The sequence below is a fragment of the Mixophyes fleayi genome, chromosome 7 (genome assembly GCF_038048845.1).
Source record: "Mixophyes fleayi isolate aMixFle1 chromosome 7, aMixFle1.hap1, whole genome shotgun sequence".
NCBI lineage: Eukaryota > Metazoa > Chordata > Amphibia > Anura > Limnodynastidae > Mixophyes > Mixophyes fleayi.
In genome coordinates this window covers 8,885,648-8,902,289 of record NC_134408.1, presented here as the reverse complement: position 1 = coordinate 8,902,289, position 16,642 = coordinate 8,885,648, and the positions used below count along the sequence as shown (strand labels likewise).

The 16,642-nt window shown below is 46.4% G+C and overlaps 1 protein-coding gene and 1 non-coding gene across 2 annotated transcripts; both read right to left on the bottom strand.

Annotated features, from left to right (window-relative positions):
• Positions 1-3,213: 3,213 nt before the first annotated feature.
• ALDOA (aldolase, fructose-bisphosphate A) lies at positions 3,214-16,510 on the bottom strand. The gene is made up of 9 exons (XM_075178946.1): positions 16,403-16,510; positions 7,494-7,616; positions 6,071-6,282; positions 5,929-5,983; positions 5,128-5,288; positions 4,439-4,522; positions 4,187-4,361; positions 3,903-4,102; positions 3,214-3,650 (listed from the first exon to the last, which is right to left on the bottom strand). Exons 2-9 carry the CDS (start codon positions 7,603-7,605, stop codon positions 3,555-3,557), a joined length of 1,095 nt encoding a protein of 364 aa, XP_075035047.1. The 5' UTR covers positions 7,606-7,616; positions 16,403-16,510; the 3' UTR covers positions 3,214-3,554.
• On the bottom strand, positions 11,806-11,877 carry TRNAG-UCC (transfer RNA glycine (anticodon UCC)). Its single transcript has one exon. It is a non-coding gene; the product is annotated as a tRNA-Gly (tRNA).
• Positions 16,511-16,642: the final 132 nt, after the last annotated feature.

The window sequence follows — 16,642 nt, the reverse complement described above, 5'->3', positions numbered from 1 at the left end:
AAGATGAAAATACTTACCTTGCGGTCAGCTGGCGATCCGGCTCCCTCCCTGGTCTCTTCCTCTGTAGCGCTCAGCAATGGATGTCGGGCGTGCGTGACATGCACTGCGAGCACCGCACAGAAGAGGAGACCAGGGAGGGAGCCGGATCGCCAGCTGACCGCAAGGTAAGTATTTTCATCTTTTTTTTTTTTCAGTTTTTTTTTTTTCTCTTGCGCTGCCTCTGACGGGCCCCCTGGTCTGCAGGGCCCCCGGGCACCTGCCCATTGTGCCCAATGGGAAAGACGGCCCTGGTCCAGGAGACTCCCGCATTTCTGGGAGACCTCCCGGGAGAGCAGGGCAACCTCCTGGTTCTCGCCCCCGCAATAGATAAGTGGCGGGGGACGGGGCTTAATGATACAAATATTGCGTCATCTTAGCCCTGCCCCCTGCTGTAATTGGCCAAAATTGTGATAGTCGTTTAGGGGACAGGGCCAAAATGATGCCATTCGTCAAGCCCCGCCCCCACACACCCACCTCACCCGGGATCTCCCTGAAGCCAACGAGAAAAAATGTTGGCAAGTATAACTAAAAACCTTACCCACTCTCAGTATCTCCCGCCTTAACTACTGCAACCTCCTGCTGTCTGGCTTTCCCCTCCTTTGCTACAATTCATCCTAATTACCTCTGCCATACTGGTTGTCCTGTCTTGGCACCACATATCCCATGCACCACTCTACAAACCCCCACAATGGCTCCACATAACCTGCAGAAGACAAGTCAAGGTGCTCACCCTCATCGTCAAAGCCTACACCCCACCCCACCCCCCTCATATGTTTCTGATAGTGTCATGAGATACTCTCCCTCGCTCCTCGCCTCCTCTCTCATTTAGGGTCGTAACTAGGACTGTGCAAGAGGGGCGACCCCCCCAGGGGGCACCGCTGAAGGTGAGCGCAGTTTATCAATATTTTAGGTTCATTGTGTTAAAATTGAGGTCTAGTCCAGAGACTGTATCCCCAGTTAGGTATTTTGCTGCTCTTGGCACCAGAGGAACTTGGTTCAACTGTGTCTTGGCAGAGGGCAGCCGTGGGGTAACCTGGGGGCTTATCGCACCGCCTGAGAAAGAATGGATGACCTTTCTTAGAAGCCTGCAACGAGTTCTGGAGTCGGTTATACATATTTTATTGGTGTATGTAAAAATGTCAAAATGACCCGTAAACCTGAGTTGTAAAAGGTGATCAGACCTCTGTCAGTAAGAGGGTTAACCATGCTGGCATTGCCTACCATGGGTGCATAGGCAAACTGAGGGGGGTCTTCTAGTGCCTAGAAACCCCCTCCAAGCCTGGGGCACTGTATAATTGAGGTGGCTGGACCCTGCCCCCACTTCACACGGCTCTGCTTGAAAAGAGAGAGCTGCATGCACCTAACAGTAGTGCATGCAGCATTGCCCATGTATATTATGGGGGATAGGAAGAGTTGGAGAGCAGCTAAGCACTGTCTAAAATTATAGCCACGCCCCCATGCATGTTGGCCACGCCCACTGGTGGCGTGGTGTGGAAACCCCCCCCTCTGCAAATCCTGCGTTTGCCCCTGGATTGTAACTAGCATGATTGCAGGAGCTGTGACTAAGTCAGGGCCCGGGGTCCCCCCCACCCTCTTATCACCATCACTGGACCCCGACTATCAATAACATTTCTACTGAACACTTTATGTATAAATATAGATATATATTTCAGGAGTGCATCAGAGGTATGCATAGCAGACTTCCTGTGTTTATGTATGTTGAGGACTGACAATAAGACTGTGAAATGGTTGGTAACAGAGAACAATAGCTAGCATTCAGGTGTACTGTACCATGCCGAACGTATGCAAGGATTAGACGTACCGGCAGCTTAAGTACACAATGCAGATCTATAAATAAACTAACCATACACAGTATGTGAAAACAGCGTTAGGCTGCTGCTTAAACCTGCACTAAATACATGTCTGACACCGCTAGAGCCAGCTGTCAATCACCGCCGGGAATCTGGAGAAGGTGAATAGAACCAGTATATGTCAAACTGAACGCTATCTGGACAGAGGACATTCTGTGATGTTGCAAAGACCGTCTCAGTGGAAGTTCTATACATGATGAAAGGGAACATTAGAGTAACGCAGGATGAGAACAAAGTAAAACTAAGCTCAGCCCTTGTGTTTTCCGTCACTTCTACGTAAAGAGGAAACAGTGATTCAATACTGCCAGTAATAGTGTATTATCTGGGTCATCAGTGCGGTTACCAGCAGACCAGACACAGATCCAGGTTCCTGATTGGACGGCTCCATGGATGTCAATAAGTGAATTGTTGAATTTCACCCCTGAAGCTTTACTTACAATATATTCTTAGTAGAGCAGCATGGACTAGATTGTAAGCTCATGAGATGCTATAGACAAGCTTAGCAAGAGTTTAACCATGCCGTATGGTAAGTTCACCAATATGGGGCTGTGTCAAACAGTATGGCAGTTGCCATGTGTGTTAATAAATGCAATTGTGCAGATTACTGGACTTCTTTGTGCTCAGTTATTTATCCCACATTTGTAGAAACATTAAAACCCTGCTTAAATGAACGCACCTGCATTTATAATTTCAACCACAAGGGGGCCCTTTCTCTCCTCTATCACATAATTCTCCTCCCTAGCACCTGACACTCACGTAGAGGATTGGGAAGTTGACTTGGGAACCCCCTTCGGGGAGAAAATGTGGGGAAATGTTTCATGCACTGGTCTCCAATTGCTCCATCAGTGTTGCTGTACAGGAACATTCCTACAAAATCCTTACTCGATGGCACCTGGTTCCCACTGGCTAACATACAATCTTCCCCAACACCTCCGATCTGTGTTGTCGGCCAGCAGGGCAGCTTCAAGCACATTTGGTGGTCCTGCCCGGCTATCACATCCTTCTGGACAGGGATAATGACTCCCGAGTGTGGGTGTTACTGGGCTCAACCTTTGTTTGACCATTACCAAGAGAGCTCTCCTCCTTTTTTCTACCATTCCCACATAGTGGTACCATACTGTTACTCTCGTCATGTACAAACATTTTCCTTCATCCTGTGTCACTCAGACACTTTGTATTTATTTACTGTTTGGTTCTATCTCTGTTGTTTGCTAATGTGACCAAATTTTTTTTACAGATTCTGGTTATCCAACTACATCTCCCAGCAATCCCCCCCGGTAAGAACGTCATACGCACACAGCGCTGTGATTCATCTATCGGCTTTATTGAGATTTATTCCGAAGTGACATAAATAGACATGACTCAGAGCTGAGAACAGGGACAAAAGCACGTCGATGTAAGCATACACTCACACTCACAAACCAGTCCACTGCACTCACCATTCATACCCTCTGCAAGCGCCTGTACAGGGAGGCAGCAGAGCGGCTAAGCCCTGCGGGTTACTCTCTCTCTCCGGACAAGGGGGGGGTGGCTAACCGTGTAACGCTCTAGGTGGGTGTAGCGATACGTGCAAAAGGGGCCTCACACTACGTATACAGAAGCAGCCGCCAGTGATAACACCACGAGGATGACGGGACGTCTCGGTTAATAAGCGTGGTTTGACACAAACAGAGACTCTCCAGCGGCGGCTCCCGCCTGTCCGGAAGGCACGTATTTGCCCTGGCAAGCCAGGCTGTTGGCCTAAGGACAGAAAAGGAAAGTTAAAAAAAAATATTTTACAAAATATATTCACATTTAAATTAGGCTTTATTGCCCTGCTAAAGCAGGAACAGTTGGCAGCCACTATTACAACAGGCCGGAGGCTGGCAAAGCATGCTGGGACATAGATCCGCAACCACAACATTTGGAAGGCAACAGGTCACCCAAGACTAAACTACATAACCAGCAATGATGCCATCTAGTGGTCATGAGCAGCATTGCAGCAGTACGTACCAGTGCACGCTTGATGTACTCCTCTTGAGCGTTCTTAACGTTTTCCTTCTTGCCGCCCCAGGCTTTGAGCGCAGAGGCCTGCAGGGCACGGCCATAGGAGAAGGTCAGAGGCCAGGGCTTGTGCAGGGGGCACTTGTTGATGGCATTCAGGTGAATGGTGGCCTCCTCCTCACTCTGACCACCGGACAGGAAGGTAATACCTGCATGAAGGAAACAACATATTGAGTCATCCGTTCATCCGCCTTCTCTTCTACCGTTCTACTGAGCCCTCCAGGCCTCCTTACCAGACACTGCGGGGGGCACTGTGCGCCTGAGGGCGGTGACTGTTGCCATGGCAACCTCCTCCGGAGAGTACTTCTTGGTGCAGGCGTGTCCAGGGGTGACCATGTTGGGTTTGAGAAGAGTTCCCTCCAGGTAGACGTGGTGGTCGCTGAGAGCCTTGTACACAGCGGCCAGGACCTGAGGGGGGACACGGAGGTCATCAGGGCACGGCTCGGAATGCCCAACCTCTAGGATCAGACCACCAGGGCACTTACCTTCTCAGTGACATACTGGCACCTCTTCAGATCGTGTTCACCGTCAGGGAGTACCTCAGGCTCCACAATGGGTACGATGCCGTTCTGTAAAGATGGAGAGAAAGTCAGATAAGGAAGAAACTACAAAGTCTGCATTGTTTCAGCTATTCTTCTTTAGGTGGCTACCGAGCTGAATGTCCATCACTTTTACGGTATTTATATCAGAGCGGGTGCGGCTGGGATCAAAAACGCTGCTCTGCAGAACTACTCCAACGGTGCCCTGCAGCGTTTATGTATAGTCACATGATCAGGGCAGACTGTTGGGTGTTTAATGTAGTGGTCGCAATGCCTGAAGCCATAGTATAAAAACCATAAGGACGGGGTGCACTCCAACCGTGTCAGCCTGGCACTATTCAGCAGGATTGAGTAGGTCTGTGTGGGTTTAGTCTTCCCACGCGGTGAGCTCACAGCACCAACCAGCTCCTGGCATGGCGCACCAAGCAAGCAAGACCGCACACCAAGTATATAAAGTTCCCTAAAATGCTCTTCCTAAGCAAACTACAGCTTTGCAAATGTGGAAGTGAGGCTGAAAGATTTCTAAATCTGCGGTAAGTGTGCAATAAGGGCGGGCACCGGTCCCTGCAATGTCACCACAGTCTTACATTAACTTGAACACAGTAAATCTACAAAATATAAAACCGTGTGGTTACCTGTTGGCAAATGCTGGCATAGCGGGCCAGAACGTTGGCATTCTCAGTGATGGCAAGCGGAGTGGGGGTGTGGTCAGAGATCTTCAGCACAGAGCGCCACTTGGCGAAGTCAGCGCCGTCCTTCTTGTACTGGGCGCAGCGCTCAGACAGACCGTCCAGACCTACAGACACCACCAATTATTTGTCATACGGAATTCACAAGCGCCATCTCGTCTCCCTGAGCGGAATATTACATTGCGTTATACTAGCGTTGGCTAACCTGTGACACTCCAGGTGTTGTGAAACTACAAGTCCCAGCATGCTTTGCCAATATATAGCAGCTTATTGCCGGAAGGGTATGCTGAGACTTGTAGTTTCACAACACCTGGAGTGTCACAGGTTAGCAAACACTGCGTTATACTAACGGGTAAAGACTGCGGGCCATTAGAGACATTTGCTCAATGGCCCGTGGCACGGAAACATCTATTTTCTCCTGTTTGTTTATTGGCGTCTGCGTGGGCAGTGTACATAGCGATCAATAGGTCCCCTATTGGCGGAACACTGGTATTACGTTCCAAACAAGTATTCCGCTTCTATGAAGAAGCTGGAAGTATTTCAGTGTAAGTTAATAGTCCCATGACTGCTATTTACAAGCATTAATTGCTCGGTAAAACATTATATGCAAACATCTATGTTGAGGGTGCCCAATGTAAGGTCTAACAGATAGACCATTTACAGTTTTCAAAGACGAATCATCTCATTGGCTGATAAAGTTCTAGCACTGTGACATCACAGTCACATGTCCATTCTATATGTCCTTACCCTGTGTTGTGGTCTCTCCATTGGTTCCAGCCAGAGGGACAACGCCTTTGTCAACCTAGGGTGAGGAAAGAAAATACCACGGATGACCACAATTCTTGGATCCAGAAGAGGACACCGATGTGCCTACAATGCCCCCGCTTACCTTGATGCCCACAATGGCCCCTTTGTCCTTGATGACCTTGGTGAAGGCTGAGCCGCTGTCGGCCTTGTGGTACAGGGTCTCGTGGAACAAGATGACACCACCGATGCAGGGGTTGACTCTGTCGTCAGTGCAGAACAGGAGTTGGCGGTAGAAGCGGCGGTTCTCCTCTGTGTTCTCCACCCCGATGGAGCTCAGGCGCTTGGCGATGCTGCCTGAGGAAGGGGCGAAGGGACGGGTTAAACATGAGGCATTCTGGGATTACACAGATGAAGGACAACAAATAGTTAATTCAGTTATCAGTCGTGTTCTATAAAAGTTTACACCATTCTAAAGTCATTTTGTAGCCATGTACAATGTGTGGTAACAAGCAAAATTAATTCATCCCCACAGTTTTTTGTTTTTTTTTTATAAAAAACAGAGAAATTCTATATAAAAACTTGAATTCTAAAGATCCTGCTATGTAAATCTCTCTACGTGCTGAATAAAGGGGAGATTACATTGTGATTTATGTCAATGAACACTGGTTAGTTCCACAACTGTCATATCTGTGTGTAATTGACTCCACTATTAAACAGTAGCCTATCTTAAAGTTTTATTCATCAAGAAAAAGTTCTTTCAAACATTCTGGTTATAACCTGTTTGTTTGGCCAGGGTGTTATTATTATCCTTCTGTCTTTCTAACAAAGCCGCTAGTAATTCAAGACAGGGATTAAAGGGATATATGAAATACCACACAGAGTAGTGAGAAGTTAAAGGGAACACCCAGAATGCACTTGGCTTTCAAGATGGCCGCCTTCTGTTAGCTGTTGCCATGGTGATTTAAGCAGCAGTGTGCACGCTCCGTTGAATAAGCATTGGTGTGTCTGAGATAACAAGGATTGCATTACCATGACACGCAGGAGACACTTACACACCATTCATAGATCATGCAGCGATTTCAATACAAGGCTGTAGTTGCCAACAGTCCCCAATTTCGAGCATTAAAGGTTTTGTCCCTGGGTGTGTCCCTATTTTTCAACATTAGTTAACTACGTGATAAAATTATTATTTTTCTGCATGCTAGATGCAATGGTTACCGTCTATTCTTATTACCTGGACTTTATCTAGCAATAGTTATAAAAGAGCAATATTTAAACATGCGATTCAACCCATAAAGTCCAGTAACGGTGGGATGCTGGGCATTGTAGTACTCCAGTGACCCCCCGAAACAGAATCGTGGGGTGGCAAATGTGTCAGCTTAGTAGAAAGTATTCCTTAAACAATTTAAAAAAATTCCCTCTGTTCCATGTCACTGAAAGCGATTTATTTGTATTATGAACCCCTCGATGTACGGAGCTGGTCAGCAGGTTGGCGCTTTATAAATAAACGATAATAAAAATACAACACGTACATACAGTATGCAGTAAAACACACGGTCACGTACCGGTGGACTCATCAGCGGCCAGGATCCCCTTCCCCGCGGCTACAATACGCGTTGCGATGCCATGGAGCTCCTTCTTCTGCTCAGCGGTGAGGGCTGGGTATTCAGTAGGCATGGTGCTATGTTCTACGGAGAGAGATTGGGGTCAGCCAGCAGCGGGAGAGCGAAAGCTTCATGTAACAGAGGTGAGGGCAGGGCCAGCAAGTACAGATAGGCGACACACCTTTATAGTGTTACCGAGCCCTGATATCACACTGTTAACCCATCCTGTACCAGGCTCCCACAGCTTGTAACAGCATCTTATAGCTACAAGAGACCCTCACACATAGTATGTCACTAAAGCTTAGTTATCACAGGGTACAACCTACAAATATGTGGATCTAAAAATAAACACGGACACGGATTAGATAAAAATATTTTAAAAATCAGTGGTTCAGCGGGAGCTACTGGGGCAGTGAAGGAGACTTAGAGGGCAGGGAGCTGTGGGCATGATAAGGCTGGCTGAGGTGCCAGCCCACGCAGGGTTAAAGGCACAGTGCTGTGTCACCGTCTGCCGAGAGAGAGTTTCCTTCTTTATTTTACGGAAATGATGAAGCAAGACAGAGAAATAAGAGGTTACAGGATCCCTGAGGCCTGTTGCGGAAATGCAGCCAGATCTACGTGCAGCCGGCGCTGCACTGCATGGCATCGTTAACCCCTTCCCTGCCTGGGGCCTGCACAGTGTGGCAATACCAGTAGATTGCTGTGTGATTGGCACTTGTCATTAACTCCTTCCTGCGCAGCATCCATCTAGCCAGAGCCTGCCCAGCATGTGCACCTTAACCCCTTATCCTATGTATTAACCCATTTTATGCCAGATTCACAAGTAAAACTTTATCTGCCTGGCTACTCAATCAATGTCGTTCATTAACCATTCCCTGTTGCGAAAATCAATCTTCTTTCAATTTGTCCATTTCCCTGACCCAACTCATCCTATATTTTACAGTGTATCTCACCTTCATCTAACTCCTCGTCTATCCTGCCTACACCCTCACCGCTTAACTCCTAGACCTCTCTCTCCATCCTCATCAACTCCATGTCCTTCACCTCTCCATCCTCATCATCTAACTCCATGTCCTTCTTCTCTCCATCCTCATCATCTCACTCCACGTCTATCCTGCCTACACCCTCACCGCTTAACTCCTAGACCTCTCTCTTCATCCTCATCAACTCCATGTCCTTCACCTCTCCATCCTCATCATCTAACTCCATGTCTTTCTTCTCTTCATCCTCATCATCTTACTCCACGTCTATCCTGCCTACACCCTCACCGCTTAACTCCTAGACCTCTCTCTTCATCCTCATCAACTCCATGTCCTTCACCTCTCCATCCTCATCATCTAACTCCATGTCCTTCTTCTCTCCATCCTCATCATCTCACTCCACGTCTATCCTGCCTACACCCTCACCGCTTAACTCCTAGACCTCTCTCTTCATCCTCATCAACTCCATGTCCTTCACCTCTCCATCCTCATCATCTAACTCCATGTCCTTCTTCTCTCCATCCTCATCATCTCACTCCACGTCTATCCTGCCTACACCCTCACCGCTTAACTCCTAGACCTCTCTCTTCATCCTCATCAACTCCATGTCCTTCACCTCTCCATCCTCATCATCTAACTCCATGTCCTTCTTCTCTCCATCCTCATCATCTCACTCCACGTCTATCCTGCCTACACCCTCACCGCTTAACTCCTAGACCTCTCTCTTCATCCTCATCAACTCCATGTCCTTCACCTCTCCATCCTCATCATCTAACTCCATGTCTTTCTTCTCTTCATCCTCATCATCTTACTCCACGTCTATCCTGCCTACACCCTCACCGCTTAACTCCTAGACCTCTCTCTTCATCCTCATCAACTCCATGTCCTTCACCTCTCCATCCTCATCATCTAACTCCATGTCCTTCTTCTCTCCATCCTCATCATCTCACTCCACGTCTATCCTGCCTACACCCTCACCGCTTAACTCCTAGACCTCTCTCTTCATCCTCATCAACTCCATGTCCTTCACCTCTCCATCCTCATCATCTAACTCCATGTCCTTCTTCTCTCCATCCTCATCATCTCACTCCACGTCTATCCTGCCTACACCCTCACCGCTTAACTCCTAGACCTCTCTCTTCATCCTCATCAACTCCATGTCCTTCACCTCTCCATCCTCATCATCTAACTCCATGTCTTTCTTCTCTTCATCCTCATCATCTTACTCCACGTCTATCCTGCCTACACCCTCACCGCTTAACTCCTAGACCTCTCTCTTCATCCTCATCAACTCCATGTCCTTCACCTCTCCATCCTCATCATCTAACTCCATGTCCTTCTTCTCTTCATCCTCATCATCTCACTCCATGTCCTTCAGCTCTCCATCTCACTCCATGTCCTTCAGCTCTCCATCTCACTCCATGCCCTTAAGCTCTCTACATCCCCAATATCCTTATTCTAGATAACCATCTACCAATATATTCGTCTGTCCAAACTCACCATATAGACTGTAAGCTCCAATGGGGCATGGACTGATATGAATGACTAGAAATCCTATGTACAGCGCTGCATAATATGACTGGCTCTACATAAACAAGAATAATACATAATCTACCTCCACACCCAGTCATCTCTTCCCCACGTGTTTGATTCATCCATAATTTTTCTGCATCCTCCCCAACTTTTCTGCTTCCATATCATCAATTCACCCAAAACCTACTCTGTACCTATATCCTATCACTACAAGATCTTTCTCTGGCTCCCTATCTTCTCCCTGGCTATCCATCCTTTTACATCTATCCACCTTTATTCTTTGTCCTCACCATGCCAGCATTACTATTCATCCTGTGTCTCCTCTATTACCCTCTAGGCTAACAACACAGTATTCACCCTCCATCTTCTCCCTGTGTATCCCCTCTGCACATCATCCATCCAAAGCTTCTCATCTACACTGCTGATGTCACATCCCCCACTTCCTGTACTATATTACTTACAGTATATTATATATATATATATATATTATACCTGCTCCCTAACTATATTATTTACAGTATATTATATATATATATTATACCTGCTCCCTATACTATATTATTTACAGTATATTATATATACTATATCTGCCCCCTCTCCTCTTACTATATTATTTACAGTATATTACATAGATACTATCTCTGCTGCCTGTCCTCTTCCTGTACTGTTATTTACAGAATATTATATATACTATATCTGCCCCCTCTCCTCTTACTATATTATTTACAGTATATTACATAGATACTATCTCTGCCCACTGTCCTCTTCCTGTACTGTTATTTACATATTATATATTATCTCTGCCACCTGTACTATAATAATGACATTATATTATATATATTATCCATGCTCCACAGACACCCCTGTGATCCCCCATCCCCCCATCCCCCCCATCAGACAGGTACCCACAGCTCTCACCTCCTCCCTGGTCTTCTGCGAACTGATCCTCAGTGTTCTAAATCAGAACGTCATGTAGCAAGGCGGGGGGCGTGGCCATAGTTAAAGGGGCACACACATCCCACAGGGCCCCCTTGTACACACTGAGACTGAAGGTCATCCAGGGTTATAGAGAATTATCCGCAGACTGCATACATCATGTATGATACATGTATGTGTGTCTTCCCCATCCACAGAGTGTTCTACACATGTATAGTATGTTAGGCAATAATTTACATATTATTTTCATTATACAGTGTTTATCCTTTAGACTAGACTTAGCATCCTCTGACTCTATAGCTGCTGGGACTTTACAAGTCCTAAGCTGGGACTTCCATACTAGTATGTGTCATAGGTTGCTTTAAACGTGATTAAATCTTTCATGAGTAACATGACACCGGTGCTGTACTCATAAACTCTGTTACATCCATGATTTATGATCTGTGCATACAAACAAATCTCATGCACAGACTATAAACATGTACCAAACACACATAGGCACTGGAACACCTAAAGGCAAGACACGTGTTGAACGCATGACACACACATGTAAGGAGCACTGATGACTCTCAGTCAGACGTGACAGAGGTCACATCTCCAGCAGTGATGTAACATACAGTCATCTCAGCCCATCACACACCCCCATATCCTGTGCTCAGTCATCCTGCAGCAGAGATTCCATATTCTCTATTACTGAGTACTGCAGTGTAATGTGACTACAAGCAGATATAGCTGTTTATTATTACAGGGCTCGTAAAATGAGGATAGATAAGAGACAGTGCAGGGAGCGGTGGGATTAATTAGGATTCACAAACAAAATTATCTGCGTTGGCCGGGAATCGAACCCGGGTCAACTGCTTGGAAGGCAGCTATGCTCACCACTATACCACCAACGCTGTACATAGAGAGTGTTTTCTACTGTTCCTTTCCTATGCAATTCCACAAAGGAAAATATACTCTGCTATATAGGAAATACTCATTAAAGACTCTCAACTAAACTTGAAAACAGAGCTTGTCGTGTTAAAGTAATTGCTGCGATTCTCACGCACTAAATAAAGAGCTCAGACTCCCGTTCATGTGGTCAGACGCCACGGTATCTCATTTATTAACATAATGCTAGATTTTTTGACACAGAAACCTCCAATATAACAAGACCACTTGGTTTAGTACAAAGGCTATGGAAAGGGTGCCAGATGCGCAGAATTGGGGGCATATGGGGCAAGCAGGTGTTCAGACCGTGGACCATCCTGAGTTACCCAGTGTCCCCGTGTGCATGACCCTTGCGATTGCCATAGAGATTCGTGATCTTTATTTAGTCCGCATATAAAAGCCTTATGCAATAACTCATGTATAGAACAATATGCCTTCGTAAAAATGCAACGGAACACTGGTAAAAACGTCAGTGGGTATGGTGACTTTAGAAACAATGGGTTCTATTGTCAGGCCATTAAAATGCTATTTAAACGCATGTCTTTAACTCTAGTGGGTATGAGGCCTAAATCAGAGGGAACCTGTGACTTTTTTTTCTCCATGCTGGGACTTATGGTTCCACAACAGGTTGCCAAAGACTGGCGTAGACACAAAATGAGTTGATATTAAATTGATCCGAACCAACTTGCCTGTGGGTGTAACATCGCAGTAGTATTCCCTGTGTAATTGTTAAATTATACTATAGTAGTTATAGCCTGGAGTGACGTAGTATGGTGAAAAGGGAGAATCATTTTGCATGGGGGTAGGGGGCAAAATAAAAAAATACATTTATAATACCAGCCATTTGTACAGGGATAGCATAAATGGCAGCACAATGAATAAGAATTTCAACACATAGAGAGAGAATTGTGCTGATGGCCGTAAATACAACACAATGACACTGAGTATACAGAGGAATGAGGTGGACTAGGAGCCTTTATGTGCCAGGAGACTGGCAGGAGTGGCACGGTGACTGGCATGACCTGGCAGGGAGCGGGCAGCGGTAGAGAGACGAGTTATGTATAACTCCTGATCGCAGGTCAGAGGATACTGTGATACCCGGGAGGGGGTGTTTGAGCAGCTGCTGGCTGACAGTAAGTGAGCCTCTATCAGCAGGCCCAGAAATAACCGTGACCTTTACAGAACACGACAGCTGGCGACTGGGGTCAGACATGGCCCTGCCCTTCAGTAAGACACCCTCCAAGCTGTGGAGGGGTTAAAAGCAGCGCTTTCTGAAAAATATATCATCCAGCGACTCTTCTAATAAAACACCCCACTCCTCATGTATAAATTACTCACAGGTGGCAGGGTGTTGTGTGTATATGGCATAGTGCAGTGTTGGCTAACCTGTGACACTCCAGGTGTTGTGAAACTACAAGTCCCAGCATACCCTTCCAGCAATAAGCTGCTATATATTGGCAAAGCATACTGGGACTTGTAGTTTCACAACACCTGGAGTAGCACAGGTTAGCCAACACTGGGTGGGTGTGTGTGTGGTGTGTGCTGTGGGTGTGATAGATTGGGCCCTGGGGGGGGGGGGGGATTTAGGAAGGAACAATAGGAGCTGTCTGGACCAGCCCCGCAGTTTGTGTTGTGGGATTAAAGGCGCTGTGAGGAATCTGCCGGAGTCAGCGGGATTCCGGTGGGATACAGAGAGAGGAGTGGGCTCGTATTATAACAGCAACATATCACACACCCACATCACAGCTAGAAGCAGAATCATTTCCCAGTGGGCATTGTCCCATTCACCAGCAGAACACATTAAAGCTGTGGAAACATTATGCCCCTCAGCAGCGAACAGGTTAAGTCAGTGTTTGGGGGTCTGCCGGGTAATTACGGTAGAAGTGTGTAATTACGGTAACCAGGCCCCTGTGTCTGTGTGACTGAGCTCACGTACAACAACACATTCATAGTGGGCGAGGAGGATGACACATCCCCCCCCCATCCCCCACCACAGGAAAAGGAGGAGAGGGAGACACACTCTGCAGATATAAATGTATATAACCGAATAACTGGACTGTTATACCCACCCCAGCCTGGCAACTAGACATTATTCGCTCTCATTAGACTAATGGGCTTATTTAAGGACACGGGGAGAGAGTATTACACTGTGGACAGTTACGGAGCAATCTAGTGAAGTCGTTCAATCACTATTGCACCCCTCAGTAGTACTGCAGGTTTGCAGTCCCTGCTTCTTAGTAAATCTACGTGTGTTCCACCCTCTGTGCCGGATTCATTAAGGAAAGTAAAGCAAAAAAAAATGAAAAGCAGGAGTAAATTTGCACCATGTTGCATAGGGGGAGGTAAATTTAGAACGTGGGAACAGATTTATAGTTGGGGTAGGGCATGTCTTAGATCAACTTTAAATTTTAGTGTAAAAATAAAGCTATCAAGTATTTGTGTCCTACATGAAAAAAACAGCCAGCATTTATCTTATGTGCAAAGTAATAAACTAATTTGCACCCCTTGCATTGTAACATGGTTTGTCCAGGAGAAATTTTAATCCCTTTTTTGTTAGCTTTGCTCTCCAAAATGAATCAGCCCCTCTGTGTCTCCTTGTACAAGGGGGAGGGGGGGCTGGGAATGCAACCGAAAACACCCATGTTTTGTACACACTGATTCTATGATGGCTCCGACGTGTTGCACAAACAGATCTTTCACCAATATTACACAATAGTGCAATATATTAACAACAGTGTATTTCTGATCTGAACCCCCGTGTGATCACTAACAAACTGACACGTTAATAAGAATCACTGACCTTTGTTAAGTATTGGAAACAGGAATAGTTAGAAACAAAAATGGTAAAAAAAGTACGGGAAATGGAAGTTAAAAGGAATTTACATCGTGGATTGCACAGGAGGTTATGACAATGACATACTGTCATGTTGTAATAATGACAATGCTGCCTGGCAGGATGACAGTTCACCATATATGAAGAATGACAGCCTAGTATTTGTAACACCGGCTCGCCCTGCAATTAGGAAACATTTGACTGCACGACACTGTCACTTGTGACCCGTTGGGCGATCAGTTCCATATGGGACAGCTACACTGGCGTCTGGTGATAGTTTTACAGTATACAAGCTGAAAGTCTGTTAACTGTGGTCATCCAACAAGCATAGTGTAGCCAGTCTGATAGAGGAACAGCAACGACACATAGACAGAGGTATCTCTACCATTATAATACCTGCCACTCTGCTTTTCACACTTGTTTTCTAACTGCAATCAATTACACTGACCTCATCACCTGCGCTTGAATGCATTTTATTTTTAACATCAGTTAATAAATTCAACCCAGGTTATTGCAAGTGGAAAATTAATATCCAAAGCAGGAACAGAGAACTATCTCATTATGAATAGCAATCAGATTGCCCCACGTTGCCCAGACCACAAGGCTCTAACTTCCCTATTGCACTAACGTGGGCTGGTGATGTAACCAACGCTACAGAACAATGTTACCATCAAATAATTCGGGGGAGGAATTGGTATTAAACATGAGAGCAGAGCAATGTGTCCCTGGTCAAAAGTCAGCATGTAGCACGACTGAGCTGCAAATTAATGTAGAGAGAGAGAAGCGAGAGGAGAGAAGGGGAGAGAGAGCAAGAAAGAGTGAGAGAGAGCACAAGAGAGAGTGAGAGAGCAAGAGACAGTGAGAGCAAGAGAGAGTGGGAGAGTGAGAGAGAACAAGAGAGAGTGAGAGAGTGCAAGGGAGAGTGAGACAGAGCGCAAGGGAGAGTGAGACAGCACAAGAGTGAGAGAGCAAGAGAGAGTGAGAGAGCAAAAGAGAGTAGGAGAACAAGAGAGAGTGAGAGACAGCGCATGAGAGAGTGAGAGAGCAAGAGAGAGTGAGAGAGAGAGTGAGAGAGCAAGAAAGAGTGAGAGAACAGGAGAGAGAGCGCAAGAGAGAGTGAGAGAGGAAGAGAGAGTGAGAGAGCAAGAGAGAGTGAGAGACAGCGCACGAGAGAGTGAGAGAGCAAGAGAGAGTGAGAGAGCAAGAGAGAGTGAGAGAACAAGAGAGAGTGAGAGAGCGCAAGAAAGAGTGAGAGAGCAAGAGAGAGTGAGAGAGAGAGTGAGAGAGAGAGCAAGAGAGAGTGAGAGAGCAAGAGATAGAGAGCAAGAAAGAGTGAGAGTGAGAGAACAGGAGAGAGAGCGCAAGAGAGTGTGAGAGAGCAAGAGAGAGAGAGAGCAAGAAAGAGTGAGAGAAGAAGAGAGTGAGAGAGTGCAAGAGAGAGGGAGAGAGAGAGCAAGAAAGAGTGAGAGAACAAGAGAGAGCGCAAGAGAGAGTTAGACAAAGCACAAGAGAGAGTGAGAGAGTGAAAGACCAAGAGAAAGTGGTAGAGAGAGAGTGTGGTAGAGCGAGAGGGAGAGAGATAATACTGTTTCTCAGCAGTAACTTCTTGCAGATCACACTAATCTAACTGTGAATAGTCTGCCCCCCACCCTCCTTACCTGGGTGCTCTGGATAAGCAGGCGTTTAGTCGGTGACTCAGCTCTGAGTGCCCGGTGTCTGTGCTCCGGGTGCCTTATAAAGCCAGCGGCTTTGGCACCAAGTGTTTGTCACTGACCTTCAGGAAGAACCCCTGACCTTTCCCACCTGTTTATAAATAGCATCCATGTCCTCGGTATGTGTAACCGGAGAGAGGGTGACATTCACAGGACAGGGTGGCATACTCCTCAAGGTGACTGCCC

Bases quoted from the DNA above. Each gene is read 5' to 3' on its own strand.
- ALDOA (XM_075178946.1), bottom strand. From the start codon at position 7,605: ATGCCTACTGAATACCCAGCCCTCACCGCTGAGCAGAAGAAGGAGCTC. The intron at 5,289-5,928 runs GTAAGGACATAT...TGGTGTCTGTAG, and splicing joins TGGAGAGACCACAACACAGG to GTCTGGACGGTCTGTCTGAG. The intron at 4,523-5,127 runs GTAACCACACGG...CCATCTTTACAG, and splicing joins ATGCCAGCATTTGCCAACAG to AACGGCATCGTACCCATTGT.